General features: G+C 43.7%; 1 protein-coding gene across 1 annotated transcript in view; it reads right to left on the bottom strand.

Moving 5' to 3' along the window:
• Positions 1 to 25,547, bottom strand: part of LOC126235393 (uncharacterized) — a 491,959-nt gene that overhangs the window by 14,405 nt on the left and 452,007 nt on the right. Inside the window, exons 14-16 of the mRNA XM_049944114.1 lie at positions 10,561 to 10,692; positions 7,718 to 7,829; positions 665 to 2,532 (exon numbers count right to left, since the gene is read on the bottom strand). Coding sequence (XP_049800071.1) covers positions 665 to 2,532; positions 7,718 to 7,829; positions 10,561 to 10,692 — 2,112 coding nt within the window. The remainder of the gene's footprint in view (positions 1 to 664; positions 2,533 to 7,717; positions 7,830 to 10,560; positions 10,693 to 25,547) is intronic.

The following is a 25,547-nucleotide window of genomic DNA, read 5'->3' as shown; positions in this document are numbered from 1 at the left end:
AAAAGAAGGGATCGGTTAGTAGGACATATTCTGAGGCATCAAGGGATCACAAATTTAGTATTGGAGGGCAGCGTGGAGGGTAAAAATCGTAGAGGGAGACCAAGAGATGAATACACTAAGCAGATTCAGAAGGATGTAGGGCGCAGTAGGAACTGGGAGATGAAGAAGCTTGCACAGGATAGAGTAGCATGGAGAGCTGCATCAAACCAGTCTCAGGACTGAAGACCACAACAACAACAACATTTTCTATTTCACCTAACTGTTTGGTCGTATTTCACTAAAGGCATTTTGGAGCATAAAGTCATTATAGGCCAAATGAAATTGTCGTAGTGTGGGAGTTTTGCACTTATGGGTAAATAGTTCTGTCATACAAATTTTTTATTAATTGGAAAGCATTTCCATTTTCCTTGTCCTTGCCAGTTTAGTTCATTATATAAAACATTTGCTTTTATTGTTTCACGTAAATTTCTTTATCTCTTCTATTCTTCCGTAATGGGTTTCGTTAAAGACCCTGGTTAGATGCAAGAGAGCGCTAATCGTCCCTAGTGAAATAAATGCCTAACTAAGTAAACCATCATGAAGGAGAACAGGAAGAAGGCGATATTTCTAAATTAAAATCAAAAGTTTGTTAGTGTATGATAATTAACAAGGCATACCTCTGCGCCAACTCGGGTGACGAAGGATTAGACGTAGCAGGCGATACTGACGGTCTCAGCAGAGACAGTGGCGAAGCAGACGCACTATGGGAAGCTGCCCTCGCTGGTTGCGGCGTCACGGGCTGGACGGCAGCGCCTCCCTCAGGCCTCGGCGACGAGTCCTCGAACAGTGCTGGTGGAGGTAAAACGCTGCTCTCGTTCGCTTTTTCCTGTGGCGAGACTCGAGTGCTCTGCGAGAGGTCCGCCTGAATGGCACTGGCGCTGGACGACTTGAGTATGCCCTTGGTCTGGACGGCCGCAGCTGCACCAGAAGGCGGTTTGCGGGGGCTTCCTCCGGCACTCCTGCTGACGGGCGACGCTGGTATGAAGCCGACACTGGCGGACTTCTGCACGTGGCGACCGGTGCCCGTGTTCGGTACACCGCCGCTCTCGAGTGCCCGTCGCACCTCCTCTTGGTACTTCTCCATCTGGAGGCGGACCCTCCGTTCAGTAGCAGGGGACCGCCAGGCTACAGGTGAGCCCCCAGTCGCCGTCGTTCCATTTGAGGCGGCACTACCCGTGCTACCTCCAGTGCATGACGCTTCCACTGAGGCCCCTTCTAGGTTCTTGTTGTACTTGGCGATCATCATACGGATGCTAGGTGCAGTCTCCTTCGCCAGTGGTCTCGGCTGGTCGCTCCCACCGCGCCTGCTAGACATCGGAGAATGTGACACTGGAGGCAGCCCAGTTGGAGGTGGAATATGATCTGCAACCGCCAGTTCTGCTGCCTTAGTTCTACCGAGTTTCACTACAGTCTCAGTAATCTCCTCCTGTGGATCATCGCGATTCTCTTCGGGCTCCCGATCCTCGGACAGTCGCTCCGGAGGTGAGGGAGCGGTGCCACTGACGACAGCTTTGCTGTCGCACGAAGTGGTGCCTGAGCTGCTGGTGTCCGCACTCGAGCTGCCTTCTTTGGACGCCGTGGATGGCCGGCGCACCACTGCCGGCGACGCCGACTGAGACCTGGTGTGGCGGGCCACTCGCGCCGGCGATTCGGGCACAGAACCTCCATTCGGTGCTCCTACAGTCTCTTCCTTCTTCTCACGGCCACCAGAGTCCAATGATTCCCGTCGCGAGCCACGGTTGCCTCTGACGCCGTTGGCGCTGGCGCCGACAACAAAGCCGATGACCGACGACGCCTTTCCTTTGCTGTCGCGTCGCACTGGGGAAAAGATCTTCCGAGTCGTTTTGACGAAAACGTTCGTTGGCGCTTCTTCTTCGTCTCCTTGCTCCTCCTCGTCTTCCTGCTCCTCCATAAATGCATCTTGTTGCTCGGGAGGCGCGATTCTGTGCCTCAGCTCGGGTAGACCGCCGTCTCTCTCGCTCTGCCTGCTCTCCTCGGTGTCTTCTTCGCACGTCGAGTATCGTGCCGCTCCGTTTTCGGCGAGCGCGCACATGCGACCTGCCCTCGGACTGCCGCCCTCGGAGTCGGCGAGTCTGGACCGCGACCTAGGCGGGCTCCTTCTCGGCGCACTCCTCCGGTCTTCCTCTTTCGCGGAGTTGTCGGAGTCGTCCGTATCCCTCTGGTGGCCAGCTCCGGGCGACTCCGTGGTCCGATAGCCCACGTGCGTGTCCGAGACGCGCCGCGCACGTAGCAGCTTCTTGTGGCGGTAGCAGCCCGCCTTGGACGCCGGAGGGACCTCCGTCTCGTAGAAGGCGGCAGGGGCGCCGCCAACCGCTGGCTGCGCCGGCTGCACGCTTCCGTCGCCTTCGTCATCGTCGTCGTCATCGTCGTCGTCGGAGTCGGAGCCGCTGCTCGCAGCGCCTTGTACCTGAGACTGGCGCGCGTTCCTCCGGCTAAGCACCGCTGCCCGCGCCTCCTCGACTGCGTCGTCGCCTGTAACCAGTATTACGTTTCTGTGGATAGAAATTAATGGGAAACAATGAAATAATATTTTTTCTTTATTGTTATTTCGTCACTATCGGCCCAGGTGGGCGGGGTGTAGGACTGTTCAAATGGTTCAAATGGCTCTGAGCACTATGGGACTTCACTTCTGAGGTCATCAGTCCCCTAGACTTAGAACCACTTAAACCTAACTAACCTAAGGACAGCACACACATCCATGCCCGAGGCAGGATTCGAACCTGCGACCGTAGCGGTCACGCGGTTCCAGAATGTAGCGCCTAGAACCGCTTGGCCACCCCGGCCGGCTGTAGGACTGTTAGAGTCACACATACCATTCTTCAGACAAACTGGTTCAAAAACAATAAAGTCGAAAAACAATACAATGACTAAAAAGGCGAAAGAGATGTGTTTTTAAAATTATTAAACATATGATTTTCATAGATTATATTAACAAATCAATTTAACTTTCTTAATTTTTAATAACACACTGCATAACATAAAAATAGATAGTGTCTGTATGTAGGTTCCATATCTCCTCCTAAACCACTAGATCCATTTCAACTGAATGTGGCACACATAAAATTTATTGCTTCGAAACAAGTACTGAAGAGGTGATAACCACCTTACGTTGGGGTGGGAGTGGGCTGGGGGTCGGATGGGGGGTTACAAGAGGATGACACATATGGACAGAGAAAGGGGGTCGACGAGGTGATTAGAGAGAGACGGTAATGGTGGTAAGTTCCTATTGGACCAAACTGCTGAGGTCATCCGTCCCTAGGCTTACACAACATTTAATCTAACGTAAAACAACTTACGCTAAAGACAACATACGCACATACGCCCGAGGGCGGACTCTAAGGACTCTAACCTCCGACGGGGGGGGGGGGGGGGGGGGGTGAGCCCCAAACCATGGCAAGGCGCCTCAGACCGCACGGCTATCCCGCGCGGCAGAGAGAGAAGGGGAGGAGGAGATGGACAATGGACAGAGAGAGCGAGGAGGTGCTGGTGGATAGAGAGATGGGGAAAGGGACATGGATAGAGTGAGGAGGAGGAGGAGGAGAGGTATAGAGATGGAGAGATGGGAAGAGGAGACGTAAAGAGAGGGGGGAGAAACAGATGAATAGAGATAGGGAGGAAGAGGAAATGGACAGAGAGAGGCAGGAGGAAGAGACGGACGGCGAGAGGTTAAATTCAATATAGAAGTGACAACATGTTATCCAATGTATGTGTAAATATACTAGTCCACATGCGTAGCTGAATAGTCAACATAGATGGCTACCATGCGGAGGACCCAGGTTTGATTCCCAATATTGCCAAGGATTTTTCCTTGGTGGGAGGACTGGTACAGGGTGGACTTAGACGCGTGATGCCAATTGAGGAGCTACTTGACCGAGTAGTAGCGGCTCAGTGGTCTGGAATGTCTGTAAAACGACAGGGAGAGAGGTGTGCTGACCACATGACCCTCCATAATCGTATAGTCTCACGTCAGACGTAACACATCTTTTATTTTGTGAATAGTTGAAGATATCAAAACGAAGTGTTGGTTGAGAAAAGAAACATGCTACCCTAAAAATATTAAATCCCCAAGATGATCAAGATCTGAGACTAGCTCTAGTGAAAGGGAAAGTCAGGTAAGCTAAAACCATAGTTGAAAAAAAATAAGACACTGCTCAAAACAATGAGGGGAACATGACCGTAGGCGTCTGCCGTACTCCAATGAACAATAATTGAGGAATGCGCATGTTACCAAATTATATATTTATCTTTCCCAGATTAATTAGACAACAAAATATCATCACATACTCGGTCGTTTACATCAAAAGAATTGAAATGTCCGACTGGTGGCGAAAACAAAGTAGAAACAATCATTCATCCCGTCATCCTGGATGCTTTTCATTGTACTTCGAGAGCTTAAGTAACGTGTACGCCCTCCGTGAGCGTTTATCTCTGCCTGACACCTACGTCGCATGCTCCGTATTAGTCTATGGAGGTCACCCGTGGTATACGTTCCCATTCTTCAATGACAGCCCATGAGGGAGGTAAGCAGTGAGAGGTAAACCATGAAACGAATGTTGATAAAATGCTTTAAAAGTAAAATAAACAACAGAACAATATTACATTTAAAACACGGAAACTGATATGTAAGAAAAAGACGTGTAAGAAGTATTATTTCGGAAAGAGAAAGAAAGCACATGACGCTCAGAACCCCAGTACGAACAGAGAGTCGATATGGAAAACCAGCGATGGCAAACAAGTGGAAGCAGAAAAACGACAAACAAGCGCTATGCAGCCCGAGAACTGAACATAACAGACGTTATTTACAGTAAGAGGACTTACCATACTATGTAACGAAATGTGACAGTCCTAAATTAATTAAGTTGTAAAACATCAAACACATTATGAAAGACATCCAGGAAAACTATGTTATTTAGGATTTTTTGTTCGTTAAGAATATCGTTCTTGTTGTGATTCATATGGCAGTAAATTTCAATGTCTTCCAAGTAGTCCATATCTGTAACTTTCTCTATTTTGTGCAACGTTGTGAGGTTATTGACAATATTGGCGACACGGTGTCCTGAAATTACGTGAGAGCGAAGGTGGATTTCTCTTTCACATTTTTTGTTACAGTTTAAGTACGTTCTTTGAACCTTTTTTTTTTTAAATAAAAAGGAAGATCCAACTGGTGCTCGCATTTTAATCAAAATCAACAATAACTGCGGAACCTGCATCAACATGTTCCATATGCTAGACAAGAAAGTAATTGGTAATCTTTTAAGAGTCACAAAAGAGTAATATGAAAAGTACCGTTTACACAACACTGTGTATTGAGCTCAGTCTTCAGTTTGTATTCTGTGATAGCCTTATACTAAAACAAATTAAATACGTTAAAGGGGCAATGCAGACGGACATAAAAAGGAATACTATTTTTTAATTTTATTATATTTATTTATTGATTTATTTATCATGGCGAGATCAGGACAATCAGGCCCTCTTTTGCTTCTTATCAGACATTCTAAATATTCTAAATTACGTTCACGTAACGACACAGGTATTGTAAGAAGGGTTCCATTTAATATGGGATACGACACTTAGAAGTAACTCTGACATAAATAGTGAAAATCAGTAGTAACTAGAGTAGGAAAAAAACAGAGCTTATACTCGTATTAGTTCACAAAAGGTAAGAGAATAAAGACGGTCTACAATCAGGTAGTTTTAAACTGAGGTCACTAGCAGCAATGGACGGTTGGGAAAGGGCGGGAAGGATAGAGAAGCGTGATAGCAATTGGCTGACTGAGAAACGAGAAGAGAAGGCGTAACTGGGTGAAGGTGAAGGTATTTGCTTTACTGTATCAAAAAGAGGAATCTGGTCATATGCGTTAATTATTTGGCAAATGTTATGATGTGGACAAAAGGAAGCGCTTCACGTTTACTGATTCAATAGAACGCTGGGTTGTACACGGTGTATAAGTTAGCCTGTTCTAGAGGTCGGCAGCAGCAACAAGCAAGAAGTTAGCTAATGTTTAGTTTTACGCGGTCATGGTAACATAAAAACCGAACAACAACAAAAAAAAGGCGATTGATTGTAGTTACTTCTGGAAAACTAACGTAGGTCTATTTTTAGAACGAACAATGACCTTCCGTATGTCCTTGAACATGACAGTGTACACTCGTTGCGTAGTGATTTGTGAGACGTGACTGCAGTTGCAGGGGGCACTCACAAGTGCTGTATCCGTATATCGAAATTTTTTCCACACATCGATATATCGATTTCAAAGCGACAATACCGAGTGCCAATATTTTTATTTTACATTTTTTTTTCAAAATTTTCGGAACATATTTGAAGTTGTTCTTTTGAAATTGTAGTAGAACATAATATTTCTTTCACTGGTTTCTGTGTCTTACTATTTTTTGAGCTTTCATCACGCCCACTATTTCTCTTTGACTATGTGAAACAAGTCTATGTGGCGCAAAAGAAGAAGTTTGATTGCACTGGGGAGGGAGGGGGGGCGAAGCCGGTGGCAATGTGAATGTAATAACAAGATTTCCGATGTGAAGCAGTAGCACATCTGTTGCGTTAAAAAATAATTAAGTACATTGCTATTTCTTCACATCGGCATTCTTCAAAAACAGTTGCTGAAAATTATGAATGAAAATATAAATGACAAAATTGGTCTTTGTGGTGGGCGGAGACGAGTGAGGAGAAATGCTGACATAATCGGCGCTTGGCGCTACCAACAGAAACTGCAACGTTTAGCTTTAGCACGCAATTTTCACACTACAGCTGCTAGGTCGCCGGCGTTGGCGGAAATGAATAAACAGAGAAGTCGACAAGAAGTGTTGTGGACAAATCCGATATGTGACGAAACTGTACGACGGACGTATCGGACACCTTTTATTGTGGCACATACATGCAATTACCATTGTTAGCAAAGTGGTTATCGCCAAGCGTGAACGTGCATAGTTTTCCTTTTCCTAAGGGGATAAGCAGGCTACTAGTTTGTTGATGCACAGAATATCTAATAATAAATCAGCACTTAACCCTGTGGTGCATGAATTTCACTGCAGTGGACAACTTTTAATGGTCAATTCTCTGGCATTTTCAATCAATTTATGTTTAAATGTGTGTGAAATCTTATGGGATTTAACTGCTAAAGTCATCAGTCCCTAATCTTACACACTACTTAACCTAAATTATCCTAAGGACAAACACACACACCCATGCCCGAGGGAGGGCTCGAACCTCCGCCGGGACCAGCCGCACAGTCCATGACTGCAGCGCCTTAGAGCGCTCGGCTAATCCCGCGCGGCCTTTCAATCAGTCATGAGGTTGAAAATGTATGCAGGACACAACACCAGTAGGGAGTGCCCACTGCTGTGAACTGTGTACATTTGCAGCCTCAGGACTGATTGAAAATGCCAGAGAAACGACCATTAACAGCTGTCTACTGTAGTGGACGCTATGCGCCACAGTGTTAAACAGACAGCTCTAAAACCGGCAGTTTATTTACAATGTGAAGCCGATATTTTTATGGACCTGTATGCCGATATTTTTTCCGCCAGTATATCAATACTTTTTCTCCATATATCGGTACGGTACCTGATAGTCACATCTTTTTAAATATCGATATATCGGATTCGCAATATTTTTAAAAACATGAACAGTTCTAGTACTTACCCGATCTGTCTGTTCCGCAGAGGAAGCTGAGGCCGCGCTTGAGCTCGAGCACCTTGCTGGTGAGCAGCCCCGGTAGCTCCCGGAGGTCCTGCCGTCCTTCCGGGCACTCGTCCTGATAACAACGAAAACAGTCCTCACTGTAGCACAACGCAGCAAGAGCCTCGGAAAAATAAAGTCACGTAATTAATTCTCTGTTATTTTGCAGGTGCATGCTTGCTGTCCAGGTACACAATGGAATCCGAGCGCGAAAAGCGCAACAGCACGCTGCTAGAAAAGCCACAACAAAATGGCGTAGCTCGTTGATAAAGGCGTGTACCTCGCGATCATCCGATTTTTTGAGTTTGAAAGGGGAAACGCTGCAATAATCCGTCCTCATCATAAGACATAGTAGCTAAGTGACACACACACTCTTAGTGTGGTTAATCAAGTATGAATGACAAAACAAGAAGTGGAGCTCAGTTCTAAGAGAAGAATTGGGAATCTCCTGGGAAAGGTGGTCGAAGTGCGGCGAGAGTAAAAAAAGGTGAAAAAAAGTCGTGGATCAGTTTCAGACATATCGCACGACACTTAGGACATGACAGATTACAGCAGTCGCCGCCGGCTTATTTCCGCGACTACTCACACCCCTTTAAAAACCCAAGAAGCTGAGGCAGCAGCGGAAATTTTCGCGGGCAAACCATTAGCCTTCTTTAGCTGCCTGATCTCCATGAGCGAGTGCTGGGTTTATAACTACACTACTGGCCATTAAAATTGCTACACCACGAAGATGACGTGCTACAGACGCGAAATTTAACCGACAGGAAGAAGATGCTGTGATATGCAAATGATTTGCTTTCCAGGTTGGGCGCCGGTGGCGACACCTACAACGTGCTGACATGAGGAAAGTTTCCAACCGATTTCTCATACACAAACAGCAGTTGACCGGCGTTGTCTGGTGAAACGTTGTTGTGATGTCTCGTGTAAGGAGGAGAAATGTGTACCATCACGTTTCCGACTTTGATAAAGGTCGGATTGTAGCCTATTACGATTGCGGTTTATCGTATCGCGACATTGCTTCTCGCGTTGGTCGAGATCCAATGCCTGTTGGCAGAATATGGAATCGGTGGGTTCAGGAGGGTAATACGGAAAGCCATGCTGGATACCAACGGCCTCGTGTCACTAGCAGTCGAGATGACAGGCATCTCCGCATGGCTTAACGGATCGTGCAGCCACGTCTCGATCCCTGAGTCAACAGATGGGGACGTTTGCAAGACAACAACCATCTGCACGAACAGTTCGACGACGTTTGCAGCAGCATGAACTATCAGCTCGAAGACCATGGCTGCGGTTACCCTTGACGCTGCATCACAGACTGGAGCGCCTGCGATGGTGTACTCAACGACGAACCTGGGTGCACGAATGGCAAAACCGTCATTTTTCGGACGAATCCAGGTTCTGTTTACAGCATAATGATGGTCGCATCCGTCTTTGGCGACATTGCGGTGAACGCACATTGGAAGCGTGAATTTGTCATCGCCATACTGGCGTATCACCCAGCGTGACGGTATGGGGTGCCTTTGGTTACACGTCTCGGTCACCTCTTGTTCGCATTGACGGCACTTTGAACAGTGGACGTTACATTTCAGATGTGTTACGACCCGTGGCTCTACCCTTCATTCGATCCCTGCGAAACCCTACATTTCAGCAGGATAATGCACGACCGCATATTGCAGGTCCTGTACGGGCGTTTCTGGATACAGAAAATGTTCGACTGCTGCCCTGGCCAGCACGTTCTCCAAATCTCTTACCAATTGAAAACGTCTGGTCAATGGTAGCCGAGCAGCTGGCTCGTCACAATACGCCAGTCACTACTCTTGATGAACTGTGGTATCGTGTTGAAGCTTCATGAGCAGCTGTACCTGTACACGCCATCTAAGCTCTGTTTGACTCAATGCCCAGGCGTATCAAGGGCGTTATTATGGACAGAGGTGGTTGTTCTGGGTACTGATTTCTCAGGATCTATGTACCCAAATTGAAAATGTAATCACATGTCAGTTCTAGTATAATATATTTGTCCACTGAATACCCGTTTATCATCTGCATTTCTTCTTGGTGTAGCAATTTTAATGGCCAGTGGTGTATGATCCCGAAACAACGGACCAGAGCAAGCAGTGAAAACATGTGGATTCATCTCCTGAAAGAAGCGAGGAGCCACCCAGCATCAGGCAAGGTGACGCTAAGCGTTTTCTGGGATTGACATGGTGTGGTACTGACAGATTAGGTTCGTAAGGGACTACGCGTTACAGGAGCACATTATCGAAATCCGACGACGTAAAAAGGGGCTGTGCAGATGAAGCATCGCGGGAAGCTGTCAACAGGCGTGTTTTCGCTTCAGCTCATTCTCCACACGATACACTCACATATGTTGCCACTCATATGTTTTATCAAATTTTGTCCCGCAGCCCGTATTATTCTACCATGACACCCAGTTAAGTCTTCGCCTTTCCTCGAATGAGGAAACCATTGCGTGGTAGATACCGATTGAGAACCATGTAAGTTTCGACGTGGAACGTTTCCTGGACAGCCAAAATGGAGACTCCTAGAACCAAGCTCTGCGCCACGCTATCCATTGTTGCCAAAAAGTGTCGCACTGAAGGCTGAATATATAGAGAAGTTGTAACACCGTCACCACGTTTCATGGTCGCAGCCTGATATTTTCGACGTGATTACCTCTGTAATGGCCCCTAGTGTATTCTGGCTGGAGTTTACTTCCGCTGACCGAGGTGGAATGGACGCAAAAAAACAACGAACTAGTAAAATTCGCGCCGGTGTTAGCTGGGCGCGGCTTTGGCCACGAAACGAACCTGGAGGGAATCAGCAGAGAGCGAGATGCCGTCCGCGGAGAGCCAGGTGAGGCCGCTGGCGAGCCGGTGTCTGCGTGTCGCTGTAGTCGAGATGGCGCTCCGTTCCCTCACGGCGGCCGCCAACTGCTCAGACTGCAACAGGAAACGACGCGCCATGTCAGTCGTGTCGTCAAAACACAATGTACAATAGGCAAAAATTCCTCTTCAGCAACCCCGACCTCGTACTGAGTAAAAGGGGATTACTATAAAAGACGAGTTGCTGTAGCTACACACAAGATAGCGAGAGGCGTTCAATAAGCAATACAACACATTTTTATTCTTGGCCAGTCTCGGCTGACAAAATGTGGAATTTATTTTGAGACAACGTGCTATATTTCCCCTTCAGCCCCTATAGTTTCATGAAGTTCCGACAGGTCGCAGCGCTATATGTAATCTTCTGGCGTCTGTAAAGAGGTGCGTTCCAATCAGAGAGCTGTCATTGAGTTTATTTTGGCGGAAGACCAGAGCATCGGAGATATTCGTAAAAGCGCTTGCAGAATGTCTACAGAGACCTTGTAACCTTGTAAGTAGGCTGTTTAGGTTTTTATGTTGGTAACATCACCTAGCGCTCTGTATGAAAATCACTGGCTGTGCTGTGCGCAGTCTGTGGCTGGTGGGCATTGTTGAAATAGTCGCTATTGTAGTGTTGGGCAGTTGGCTGTTAACAGCGCGTAGCGTTGCGCAGTTGGAGTTGAGCCGCCAGCAGTGGTGGATGTGGGGAGAGAAATGGAGGAGTTTTGAGAGCGGATGATCTGGACGTGTCTCCATCGGAGACAGTAAATTTGTAAGACTGGATGTCATGAACAGATGTATATATTATGACTTTTGAACACTATTAAGGTAAATACATTGTTTGTTCTCTATCAAAATCTTTCATTTGCTAACTATGCCTATCAGTAGCTAGTGCCTTCAGTAGTTTGATTCTTTTATTTAGCTGGCAGTAGTGGCGCTCGCTGTATTGCAGTAGTTCGAGTAACGAAGATTTTTGTGAGGTAAGTGATTTGTGAAAGGTATAGGTTATTGTTAGTCAGGGCCATTCTTTTGTAGGGATTATAGAAAGTCAGATTGCATTGCGCTAAAACTATCGAGTGTCAGTTTAGTGTTGATCAGAATAGGTAAAGAGCGAAATGTCTGAGTACGTTCAGTTCTGCTCAGCTGTTTGAAAATCAAATAATGTAAGAGGTTTATTAGCACAGTAATTCATTAATTTTTCTAAGGGGTCGTTTCAACCTACCAACAGCTTACTTCCATAACCTCGGAATAAAAACGTGACTAAGCTCTCAATAAAATTGTGGCTCACAATTAACCTTTCAATAATTAACTGACTGCGAATTTAAACTGGTAAATTTTGGACGTCAGCAGTGCTGCGTCATGGCCCTGAAAGACCATTCTGAACAAATTGAAAATTCTTACCTCAATGAAGTCCTCGGATAACGCGTATACATCTGCTCCAATAAGACATTTTTCTGGCACATCCCAGTGCAATACTGGCCACTAGATTTGTTATGTATAAAAAGAAACAACTGATTTTTCTTTACGATAATAGGGCCGGCCATGGATAGGAGAAATTAGTAAAATCTTTCAATTCAAATGACCGATTGTCAAAAGTTATCTTATAAGAATGATTATTATTAAAAGATTTTTAAAAACATTTACATGGGACTTGATATAACAATAGTACAAAATCAGCTGTTACAAATTACATATGCGCGTGGCTGCTTTTACCTTATACCGCATCACTCTCCACAACTGGCCCCACCGCCCGACTGCCAGCTATTACTCCTACTGCTGCTGCCGACAGTGCTCTCTGGTCTGTGATTTTATTGTAGCACACATATCGCAGGCAGCGCGTGAGCATTCCATCGAAGTTACATCTGCTCGAGTGCGCTAGCAATAAATTCCTTATTCATGGACCTCTTACAGCCTGGCAGTGAACAAAAGCAACAAGGTCGGACAAACCTGTCCGATCTCCAACGTGCCGGTTGGCCGCACACAGTTGCGATTCCTGCAATGTTGGAACGTGCGGACACTCTCATTCGAGGTCATCGACGGTTCACAATGAAACACCTCGCTGCTCAATTGGACGTTTCTGTTGGTAGTCCTGAAACACCCATCCACCGCTTAGAGTACTCAAAGGTGTGTCCCTTTCCTAGCTGCCTAACAGTAAACTTCCATTTGTTTGTCACAATGAAGCAGTACGTCGTTGATGGGGAGATTATTGCTGCAGCAAGACGTTGACACCAACGTCGGCCAGTAGAGTCGTGCCATGTGGACGTAAAGGCCCTCCCAGTGAGATAGCGTAATGACGTCGCACTGAGCAGAGGTTATGCCGAAAACTAGGGTGTTGAAGGCAAAAGAGTGGGGGATAATATAGTGTGCTGGAATTCTGAATAAAACCAATTTGCTTTCGGAAAAAAATGCATTGTGTTACTGAACGTCCCTCAAAGAAATAATGTCAAATCTACAACGTAATGGGTAACGCAGTTGTTTCACATTCAGGAAGAGCTCAGTTTAACTCTCCATACTGCCATCCAAATTTAGGTTTTCCATGGCTCACCTGAATCTATTAGACGAGTGCCTGCATGGTTTCTCTGAATAGCGCAAGGTCGATTTCTTCCCTATCTTTGTTTGATTATATGATAATCGTTATGAGTAACAAGATGGGCATAGTTGATAAAACACGGATACTTTCCCCAGTATTTCCTTTGAGTGAAATACTCCCATTTTTTCAGTATGGTACCCAGATAGTTGGATACATTTTCACTGATGATAAATTTTCGAGCGTATGGAGTAGTTCCCCCTCCCCGATCTCTGAGTGGCTGGAAAGCTTCTGGAGTAATAGAACCCAATAATTTGTCCTCGACGGCGAGTGTCCTAGGGCCGCTCTTGTTCTCTGTGCACATAAATCATCAGACGGATAGGGTCAGCAGCAATCTGCGACTGTCTGCTGATGACGCTGCAGTGTACAGAAGAGTGTTGTCGTTGAGTCACTGTAGGAGGATAGAGGATGACTTAGACACAATTTCTATTTGGTGTAATGATTGGAAGCATGCTCTAAACTTAGGAAAACATACGTTTATGCAGATGAGTAGGAAAAGCAATCCTTTAATTTTCGAATACAGTATTTGTTGCGTGCTGCTACACACTGTTATGTCGATTGATTACCTAGGCGTAACGTTTTTGAGACGCGTATAGAGCACTACTGCGACTCATTCTTGAGTATTTCTCGAGTGTTTGGGATCCCCATCAGGTTGCATTAAAGAAAGACATTGAAGCAATACATTGGCTAGCTGCTAGATTTATTACCACTCATTGCGGGTTAAGCGCCTCATTGGGCCGTCAGTGTACTGGAAGTCTTGCAACATTTGAAAAGCGCCAAAATCGCATCTCGTCGGCCCACATTATACGAATTCAGTGAGCTACCGTGCAATTTCTGTCTTTTTTTCACTGAAGTTGTGCCACATTATGTGCCGCAGGGAGCAACGGCCATCTCCGAATGATTCTACAAAAAGGTTCAAATGGCTCTGAACACTACGCGACTTAACTTCTGAAGTCATCAGTCACTTAGAACTAATTAAACCTAACTAACCTAAGGACATCACACACATACATGCCCGAGGCAGGATTCGAACCTGCGACCGTAGCGAATGATTCTACACCAAATGTCTATTGCATATAGTTCCTTCTGAAATGTTCGCTCGGAAACTGACTGAGATGGGCCTGCTTTCACCGACAGCACCAATTCTCGTCGGGTTTGACACGTCGTAAAACACGTCCCCGGTGCCCGTCGGTTTCGGTCCTTTTATGACCATCGCTTTTCTCTGTGTTACATGGCTGCCAGTGGTACACCGTTACTTGCAGACACGTTGGACAGTGTAGGAAAGCGAAGGGTGATAGGGGAGCAAAGGTCACCAGCCTGCAACCAGGGGCCTGCTGGCGCAGTAACTTTTACGATCTACGAGGCGGACGGTATTTCGGAGAGAATCGAACAGCTGACGGGTAACTGGATGAGAACGTTTCTCGTGTCAATAAATTTAGCTTTGTGAGTGTGAAATCATGTTAGTATTGAAGATAGCACGATACTGTAAAAGAACGAAGCGCTTAGTGGGAAAATTGTTGTGACCTAAAATAAAATAAAATTTAAAAAAATGTAAGTAGAATTAGCGCTTTGAGCGTTCCGTACAGATTTAATTACGTACATAGACAATAATAATAATTTTGTGTGTTCCAGCGGCCTGATGCAAGTCTACACTGGACGCTACTTCGGCGACTTTGCGTGTCCACCCCGGTTATCAAATCTTATAATGGGGACCTTCAGTTTAACGTGGAATCCCAACAGCGTTTCTTTTCTGGCGACTCCTCACATCGTTGAGAGACGAAGGCTAGCTTAAAACGAAGAATGGAAAACTGCTGCCCCGACCGAGATTCGATCCTGCGACCGGTCAGTTTTTCGTCACGCGCCTTACCGCTGGATCAGCAGGCCCGACGTGCAGGTACACCGGTTTAATCAGTCGGTGAGTTTGCGAGGATCAAAATATGTGACGTGGCCGTATTTTTTGACTGCATTGACTTAGAAGCTTAAATTATTTACACCGCTAAGGGATCATAGACCTTCGTATGTGACACAAGTTTCAACTTGATACCTTTACCAATCCTGAGAAAAACAGTCTTATCAGACAGAGAGACGGACGGACAACAAAGTCGTCTTACAACGATTCCATTTTTACCGATTCAGGTACGAAACCCAAAAATGTAGTTTTTGTGACAACTATTCTTGGTGCATTACAGGGCTGCGATTTTGATATTTTAACGTTACAACATACCTACATATATACTCTGCAAAACACTGTGAAGTGCATGGTACATACTTAGGATGTTAGGACTTCTCCCCGTTCCAATCATGTAGTGAACCTGGCGAAAATGACTAGGTAAATGCCTCTGTGCGCGCTGTGATTAGAATTTCTGTGATGCTCTCCAGCGAATCGAACAAACTCCCGTCCATTTATGCCACCCTTCTTTCTAAGCGTCCAGTATCGCCTATTGTTTCTATCTGGCAAGGATCCCTCACAGATTATAAGATGGGGTGCACAGGTGATTTATAATCTTTCTCTTTTGTGCACTGACTGCATTTACCTCGAAATCTGCCAATGACCCCAAGTTCCGAGCCTACTTTACCTGCGACTGAGCCTACGTGGACATTCCATTTCATATCCACACAAATCGTTTCAACCAGTTATTTGAACCAGTTAACTGATTTCCATTTTCAATCATTGATATTATAGCCATAGGACAGTACGTTTCTTTGTTTTATGAAGTGCATAATTTTACTTGTTTGTACAAGGGCATGCCTACGATTTTTAATTGTGTTCTCAGTATAGGTTGAGGTATTAAATACCATGCATATTACTCGGCTGACTTCCCCCTTCGCTGACGCAAGTTACAAGCCTCTGCCACTAGAAGGCTCCGAATTGTAGCGAGTAACTTTGCTGTGTGTAACGCAACTATGTTTGAGCGTGAGAGACTTTATGAAAACTAAAATCACGAATTCGAAGAGTTCGCCCACAACATGGAACATCCTCTCCTTCAGCATGACAATGCTAGACCACACACGAGCACTGCGACATTTGGAACAGTCCGACACCTTGGGTTCACTGTCATCGATCATCCTCCGCACATTCTCGAATTGGCCCCAGCAGATTTTCATCTGTTTCCAAAACCTAAAGAACACCGGAGGACTTCAGTATGATAGTGATGAAGCGGTGCAAGCAGAGCTGAGGTTATGGTTCCATCAACAGAGTCAAACACTCTGCAGTGACGGCATCAAAAACTCGTCTCTCGTTGGGTGAAATGTGTTCATCGCCAGGGTAACCACACTGAGAAATAATTATCTAGACGTAAAGAATAAAGATGTATAATATGAATAACGTCTGCTGTATTTAAAAAGCTTAGAGAGTTTTCACATAAAACTTCGGAGCATTACTTTTCAGCATGCCCTTGTACATTTCCAGCAAGTTGTCGATCTTTCCATGTTTTTGAAATCTTATTAAGATCCGAATGGACATTACTGCAGCTCTCTGCAGACAGTATTTTTTTATACACAACTGTATCATCTACCAAAAAATTTAAGATTTCTGTTAATAGTGTCTACCAAGTCGTTAATGTACAACAAGAACAACAAAGGCCCCAAATACAATTTCCTGAGGCACGCCTTAAGTTGCTTCTATTTCTGTAAATGACTGCGTCCACGATAACACGCTGTGTCCTGCCTACAAACATATCTCAACCACTCAGAAGTTTTGTTTGATATCTCATACAATCGCACTCTCGTGTGTAATATGCATATCGGATGTCAAGAAATACCTGCTTTCCTTGATCTATTATTTTGTGGATGATGTGAGTAAAGCGCAAGTTGGGTATTACTCTGACTGCCACGTTGATTGCTGTGGAGCAAGTGATTCTGTTCGAGATGCCTCAGTATGTTTAATTTTACAACGTTATTGTTAAAATGGGAACACACGTATACCACCCCAGTGGCGAAGAGATTAGAAGTCTACCTGGTACAAGCTCTACACTTACAACTATAAGTGCAGATATTTCTATATGTGTTACTTTACTAAGTACATACATCATTATGTTGGGTGTTTCTTCTCTGTGTCAGTCTTCCCACAACCAGGACCTGATGTTTTCTGCACAGTCATAACTGCACCTCTAAGTGGACTACGCCTGTCAGTATAAACTGACCGTTTTGCATCCACACGTCCACACTTCAACACCTGACCTGCTACCCAGGAGAAAATAAGTATTAATTGTCACCTGCTACGCATATGTAGAGCTAATACTGAACCTAGAAACATACAACTTGTAACGGCTATAATTATTGTTAGTCAGCAAACCATGTAAATACTGATGTAATGTTGTTCAGTGCACTGTCCTCAGTCACCGACAGAAATATCTGTACTTATACCCATTGCATCCAGTATATAGCGCTGTAAAGAGAGCAGTGTTCTCTCTTCAGGGGATGTCTAGTAGCCTATCCAGTGAGCACAATTTGTTTATTAAAAAAATGCTTTCCTTGATGACGTTGGTTCACGTTACTGAACAATCGCTAGACTTACTTTCATTATCACGAACACAAAAGCGACTCTAACGGTGCGCAGTATCGTAAGTCTAAATCACCCACACCAAAATGAATGGATTCGTGCATTCTACTTCATACTACGCCAGATGGTCTATCTTCGTTCCACACATTTTATTAATGGTATCTTCGGAGTTCGAAGAACGTATTCCAGTCAACACTGTCTAAACATTTGGGTATAATATATTAAAGTTCACCACATTATAAACTATAGAGGTGGCCCTTAAAATTCATGGCTGTAGCTTTTTTAAACTGAATCTTTTTCATTGGAAAACTCACAGTTTGAAAAAGAATTTGTCGAGAGGAATGTGTGACGGTTATGGTGACACTCCACGTTAAATATAGCCATGGAAGCTTGGCGCAGAGAACGCTGGGTATTCTCCTGGGACAGGTCATTTGTCACGAAGGACGTTGTAATGGCGCACGAGTGAAAAGCCAGGTTGGTTTTAATGGCGTAATAAATTTTGCTTTTAGTAACAGTGGTAAATACTTTGTTATAAAGTTTGGGGAAGCATGAAATCGAATTTACGAATTCATGCATGTTTTCGACTTCTCTCAATTCTGTAAATGTACGATAGCGCGCACTGTTAATGCTGATTTTGTGTTCGTGATAATGCAGATAGGGCTAGTGACTATTCAGTAACGTGAACCAGTGTCATACAGAAAAGAATTTTTTTTTTAAAAAAAACGACTTTAGCTACCTGAGCAAAATATTACACACCCCATTAATAGAGCACACTGCTCTATTTAGAACGCTATATACGGTGTAACGGGCATAAGTTATATGTGATACCCTAATATGCACGTATCAGCGTGTTGCTTTTTTCTCCGCATCAATCAGTCTTCCCACAAACACGTCATATAATATCGTACCTGATGTTTTCCGCAGTGTCGTAACTGCACCACTAACAATAAGTGGCCTGTCAGTATACACCAGGGGTAGTGAACCTCTTTTACCTAGTGCTCACTTTTGCATTTCTGTTAGACATAAAATTCTCTGATCGCTCAATGCTTTCTCAGTTATAGTGATTTGTAAGGTAGGAAAGTAACTTTAACTCACGAAGTTTATGAAGCAGAGTTACAACAAGTTAAAGCATATAGTAAGAATTAGTTACCAACAGCTTTATATCAAAATCTTATGAAAAACCAACGGAAATGCTTTAAAAACTCCTGCCACCTACCGCCTACCATGAAATCTGGAACGCCCACTAGTGGGTGATTGTGACAAGGTTGGCTATACTGGTGCAGGCCAACTGCTCTACGTCCGCTCGCCCACAGTTCAACACCTGATCTGCTGCCCAGGGGAAAACATTAATGGCTTGCCCTTGCCACAAGTACTTAGAGGTACTAACCAACCTAAAATATACGACTTGCAATAGCTATAATTATTGGTCTGCAAATAATGTAAACACTGACGTAATGTTGTTCGGTACACTGTGCTCAGTTGCCAATAGAAATATCTCCACTTATTCCCGTTACACCCTCTATATAGGGTAGAGCTTAGACCACTCGGTCGTGTGACCCCTTCACGTTTGATGTCATGGCAGTGAAGTGGTGTGTGTGTGCTTCCATTTTAATCACAATACGCAGTAGATTACAAACAATTTGTACAGAAACGAGACTGCAGTTGCAAGACTAAAAGGAAATGAAAAATGGTTCAAATGGCTCTGAGCACTATGGGACTCAACATCTGTGGTCATAAGTCTCCTAGAACTTAGAACTACTTAAACCTAACGACATCACACACATCCATGCCCGAGGCAGGATTCGAACCTGCGACCGTAGCGGTCACGCGGTTCCAGACTGAAGCGCCTTTAACCGCACGGCCACACCGGCCGGCGAAGTGAGAGAGAGGTAGAAGTTGAGGGAGGTTCAAGCCTATCCCCCATATTATTAAATATAGACACTGAGCAGGCCGTAAAGACAAACGTAGCTAAATCTCGGAATAACTTTCACGGAAGGGAAATGAGAACTTTGAGGTCTCTCAACAGCGTAATTTTGCAAGAGACGTCGAATGATTTGGAAGAACGTTTGAAAGCAATGGATCGCGTCTTGAAAAGAGGTTAAAAGATGTACATCAACAGAAGCAAAACAAGAGTAATGGAGTGTCGAAAAATTAAGTCAGGTGATGATGAGGGCATTAGATTAGGAAATGAGTCGCTAAAAGCAGTAGACGACTATAACTATCTAGGAGCAAGATAATTTACAACAGCCCAAGTAGCTGTTGTGATCTTCAGTTTGATGCAGCTCTTCGTGCTTGCCTGTCCTGTGCAAGCCTCTTCATTTCTTTATAACTGCCGCACCCTACATCCATTTGAATCTGCTTACTGTATTTAAGCCTTGGTTTCCAGTAGCCCAGTCGAAGTAGAACAGAGATTAAATACAGACTGGCAACAGGAGGAAAGGCATTTCTAAAAAAGAAAAATATTTTAACATCGAATATAAATGTGTTAGCAAGTCTTTTCTGAACGTATTTGTCGTCTTTGCCAGTAGTGAAACATGGACGATAAACAGTTGAGACGAGAAGAGAACAGAAGCCTTTAAAATGTCGTGTTGAAGATTAGGTGAGAATATCGAATAACTAAAGTGCGCGTCATTTATGTTGGCGGCAGGAAACTCTGCGCATCTGACGTCACAAAACACAGTCAACCAATGAACAGAGAACGACGTTGCCAGATCTCGACTGCAGTGCAGAGCACGGACGAGTGTCTTTCAGTTTTAGAAACGTTCAGTCATAAATAAAGTATTAGAACAAAAGCAATGTCTTGATAGCAGACTTTCTTTTATAGAAAGTTTGGAAAAAGCATTCTTTATACCAATTGCTTCATATTCTATTAATTAATTAAACCAAATAAGCAATAAGACTCCTAATTCAGGCGATAGCAAGGAAAGGAGTTTGCATCAATCTCACAACCGCTTTTTCGCAATAAAGAACAGCAGTAATTGTTGATTTCCTATTGTACTTCGACGAAACGTGAGTAATTCATAGTCATACCAATAGTCTTCATCCTCATGGAGTTTCGTTGTCAGACGAGCTGCGTTAGCGTAACGATTAAGGTGTTGGGTTATAAATCCAGAGGTTATGAGTTCAAACCTTGTGTGGTGCTTCATCTTTTCTTTATTTAAAAACAATATCGGAGTGTCTTACTTCACGAATTTTATTAGTTTGAATGGAATTTTTTGAAATTTCTAGTGCTTTGTCTCTTCATTAACCCTTTCGCTGCTGCAGACACGTGCTCCCCGCATTCCGCTCTGTGCGCGATTTTGTCACCACTGCACTGCTCGCCTGTGCAGACACATGGTGTTCCCACTGCTTTGACACACTTATCATTCGATTTCACAAAAACTATTTGGCCCAAAAATTTGATTTTTACACATCTTCTTGACTGATACCTTCCCCTCATAAATGACTTAATTTTGTTTCGAGCCGGCCGAAGTGGCCGTGCGGTTCTAGGCGCTGCAGTCTGGAACCGCGAGACCGCTACGGTCGCAGGTTCGAATCCTGCCTCGGGCATGGATGTGTGTGATGTCCTTAGGTTAGTTAGGTTTTAGTAGTTCTAAGTTCTAGGGGACTAATGACCTCCGAAGTTGAGTCCCATAGTGCTCAGAGCCATTTGAACAATTTTTTTTTGTTTCGATGTTCAACGCAGTTATTGTGCAGCACTAAATGTAGTAAACCATTGCACGAAATTTTGAAGAGTTTGCAGAGGTAAAATTCCATAGCGTATACTTTCCGTATGGTCGATTTTAGTTGCCATAATGTTGAGAATGAAATGTGGACAAGATACCTAAATTTCATATAAAATTTACTGTATAACAATATCTCATTTAATTGAAGTACCACATAGGTGTCGTATGTAATATTGAGAAATATTCCATGTTTCGCTACTGTAATAAAAGTTTTTTTTACACCGGTCGCGTTTGGCTTTATTTTAAAGCACTTCAATCAATGAAAGGTATGGCACACACACAATGGTACTCATGTTCTCTTTCTTGTTTTTGTTCCACAGTCGCAGTTTTACCAATGGTATTGAAATATATTGCTCTTCAGTGGACAGTATTGTGTCTCCTCCATTGCCAAGTCACCTTTGGTAGTTTTGTGCTGCAGTAACACAATATTCAACGTTTGTGTCGGCTGATCAGTGTTTTAGCAAATAAATGCTGTTTGTGTGTGCCACACACAAAAATTATATTTGACATAGCTCAGAGCACTTCACTGACAGACGGTAATATTCAAGTCCTAATGTTTTTGTAAGTCCACAGTTTTGTTTAATGTATTTTGTCTACTTCCTTTTGATTGATTGAAGTACTTTAAAATAAAGCCAAACGTGCCAGGTGTAAATAAAACTTTTGTTACAGTCACGAAAGATGGAATATTTCTCAATATTACATACGACACCTATATGGTACTTAAATTAAATGAGATATTGTTATACAGTAAATTATATATGAAATTTAGGTATCTTGTCCACATTTCCTTCTCAACATTGTGGCAACTGAAATCGACCACACGGAAAGTATACTCTATGGACTTTTACCTCTGCAAACTCTTCAAAATTTCGTGCAATGGTTTACTATATTTAATGCTGCATAACAACTGCGTTGAACGTCGAAACAAAATTAAGTCATTTATGAGGGGAAGGTATCAGTCAAGAAGATGTGTAAAAATCTAATTTTTGGGCCAAATAGTTTTTTTGGAATCGAATGATAAGAGTGTCAAAGCAGTCGGAACACCATGTGTCTGCAGAGGCGAGCAGTGCAGTGACAAAGTCGCGCACAGCGCGGAATACAGGGAACACGTCTTTGTAGCAGCGAAACGGTTAATGCGGCCGTGGTGGCTTTACTTCATGAATTGCGCGCTCCCCCCTAAACGTAAGCTTGCGAACTGTACTATGGCGCTGCTCCTCTTGGCGCGTGCGTCGTGTGCAACTGGCAACGCAGCAATCTCCCGCGTCTGGGCGGGCATGCGCGAGCCGCCAAGATAAAACAATTGAACTATAATAAGGAAATACTGAATCGAACTGGTGAAAACAGAAATTCATTGCACACACTTGCTAAGAGAAGAGTTCGAAGAGGTCGATTGATAGGAAGCATCCTGAGGCAGACAGAATAGTGGCGGGATGTGTTTGTGTGTGTATGGGGGGGGGGGGGAGGGGGGGATCAAGGCCTGGCTTCAGTAAGCAGTTTAAAAGTGGATACAGCGTATTATAATCATGCACAGACGAAGAGTCTTGTACAGTATACACTAGCACTGAGAAATGCATCAAATCATTCTTTGGAGCCGACGGTGGTGGCCGAGCGGTTCTATGCGTTTCAGTCCGGAACCGCGCGACTGCTGCGGTCGCAGGTTCGAATCCTACCTCGGGCACGGATGTGTGTGATGTCCTTAGGTTAGTTAGGTTTAAGTAGTTCTAAGTTCTAGGGGACTGATGACCTCAGATGTTAAGTCCCTTAGTGCTCAGAGCCATTTGAACCATTCTTTGGACTGAGATCCACAGCAACGACAATAACGCCCAAAAGTTAAATCTTAAAAAAAGGTGATAACTTGGGCTACTTTTGCCTTCATAACACACAAATAGCTTCACTATAAATCTTGTTACTCACTCAATACACTTTAATTATTAGCAATTCTTTTTTTGTCAGTAAATGTTCAAATGTGTGTGAATTCCTAAGGGACCAAACTGCTTAGGTCATCGGTCCCTACACTACTTAAACGGACTTATGTTAAGAAAAACACACACACCATGCCCGAGGGAGGACTCGAACCTCCGGCAGGAGTGGTGTCAATAAATAAATATATACATTACGCCTTCCAGCATATCAATTCGTGGCGCCATATTGCACAACTTTGTCTCAGGGTTACATCAGTATAGCGACTATCTATGGAATATTGTGTTGCGTCACAAATTGTGCGGCCTAGTGTGTCTTGCTGCAACTAAATATTCTTTTTTTCCCCATGAATTTCCCTGATGAGCTTTTTCACGTCTTTAATTGTCTATGTATCGTGTATTAAGTTGCCATCTATGACTCTTTGGTTGATGATAAAGGTCGTACAGGTCTATGTTTTTCACGTAACTCCACTGTAACAGATCTGCCAGCCTTACATATATTTACGCGCCGCTGCACAGTGCCAACATCGACGTAGCTGTTACCATAAAATCATTTCATTCTTCAATAAATTTTAACATGAGTAACTGATCCTGCTCTTAGAAACTCGATGACAGCTGATGAACTTTCCCCAGCTGGTTCCAATGTAGTCACAAATGTCAGCTGTAATTTGTGGGTATCTGAGGTTGTGTCAGAGACTAAATGTAATATACTGAAATTTGTTGAGAAGTGCAGTGCATGGAGGAGATAGTTATCATTCAGCCCTGTAACTGAGTTCATGCTCCATGACTCGACGAGGAGTTAAACACTAATGTTCCAGGAAGTATAGATTTTTCTTTTATTGGTAAGTGCCCAAACTTCACGAACTATATACGGCGATCTTTAGTTAAATCGTAGTTTATTAGACAGACACTCAAAATTCCACGAAAATTATTCAGGTAGGTAAACTTTAAAGTCCGGTAAATCACTACGAAATTGCAGGAAATTTTGTAGGTGAGCGTATTTTTAAGGTCATCTGCTGTCCTACACAATTTATGCTTGTTTCCTAAAGAGTTTACAACTCATCACTGCCAGGAAGACAACTTTTATGATATCATCAAATCGGAGTAGCGCACGGAAAACTATTCAAAGAAAAGGAAGTTTACTATTGAGACATATGTCGAACGGTTCTAATTTTGAACCATCTTCCCATTTGAAATTCAGAACTTTCTTCCAGTTTCCAAAAGTTTAAGGGAAATCTGAAATTCACCATCCTGTTCACGCTTAATGATTTGCCTAAAACAGATTTTACCTTAACCAGCTTCCGGACTCGAATAAAACCTTAAGGTGCGCTAATACTTACTTATGGCAAATAATTCGCTGGAAATTTCGTAATGAGGTAGGTAATTCACATTTTGAACTCCAACCACATTTTTTTTTTGTGCCAACGGCAATATCTGTATAAAAATTAAATGTTTTCTCCAAACATCATTTGATTTTTTACGCACGTTTAGTAGACTGCTGCGGTGACTGTTCGTTTAAAATACAAAAAAACAGAACTTAACAAATGACGAAATTTTAAGTCCGTAACTGCCACCTGAAGATGGAGCAAAGCGACTGAAGCATTTCGTAAGTAAAAAAAAAAAACTTACATGCTTAGTGAGTGGTTACGTTGTGTTTCTATTTATATAATATTTTTATGTATTTAATAGTATTTGAGATGAAAACTGAGATTTCAGGACCTAAATATTGTTGGCCTAACAAGTCGGTGATTGCAAAGCTCATTTGTATGGACAGCAGTCAACAATAGAGATGGTGCGGACACTTACTTTGTGATCTGAATTATCGTCGTTGAAATCACTCTTCGATGCCAATTATAATTGGGCTTACTCATGATGTTATTCTCACTAGCGGTGCACCTATGTTGTATTCTCAATTATTAGGGTATCAGTATGATTATTGCTATAGTTGTTGAGAACTGGCAGGAATTTCTGCTGAACTGTACTATTAACATAGCTGTGTAACTGTAATGTACTTTTCAGTTATTGCAGTTTCAAGTAAGGTACACTGTCTCATCAAAAGCATCCGGATACCTATTAGCGGACATTAAGATGAGGCGTGTCCACCCTCCGCTTTCATGACGGCTTTAACTCTGCCGTGGGCACTTTCAGTGAGGTGTCTGAATGTCTGTGGAGGAAGGTAGTCTACTATTTCTCTCAATATCCAA

The sequence above is a fragment of the Schistocerca nitens genome, chromosome 2 (assembly GCF_023898315.1).
Source record: "Schistocerca nitens isolate TAMUIC-IGC-003100 chromosome 2, iqSchNite1.1, whole genome shotgun sequence".
Taxonomy (NCBI): Eukaryota; Metazoa; Arthropoda; class Insecta; order Orthoptera; family Acrididae; genus Schistocerca; species Schistocerca nitens.
This window is presented reverse-complemented; position numbering and strand designations above follow the sequence as displayed.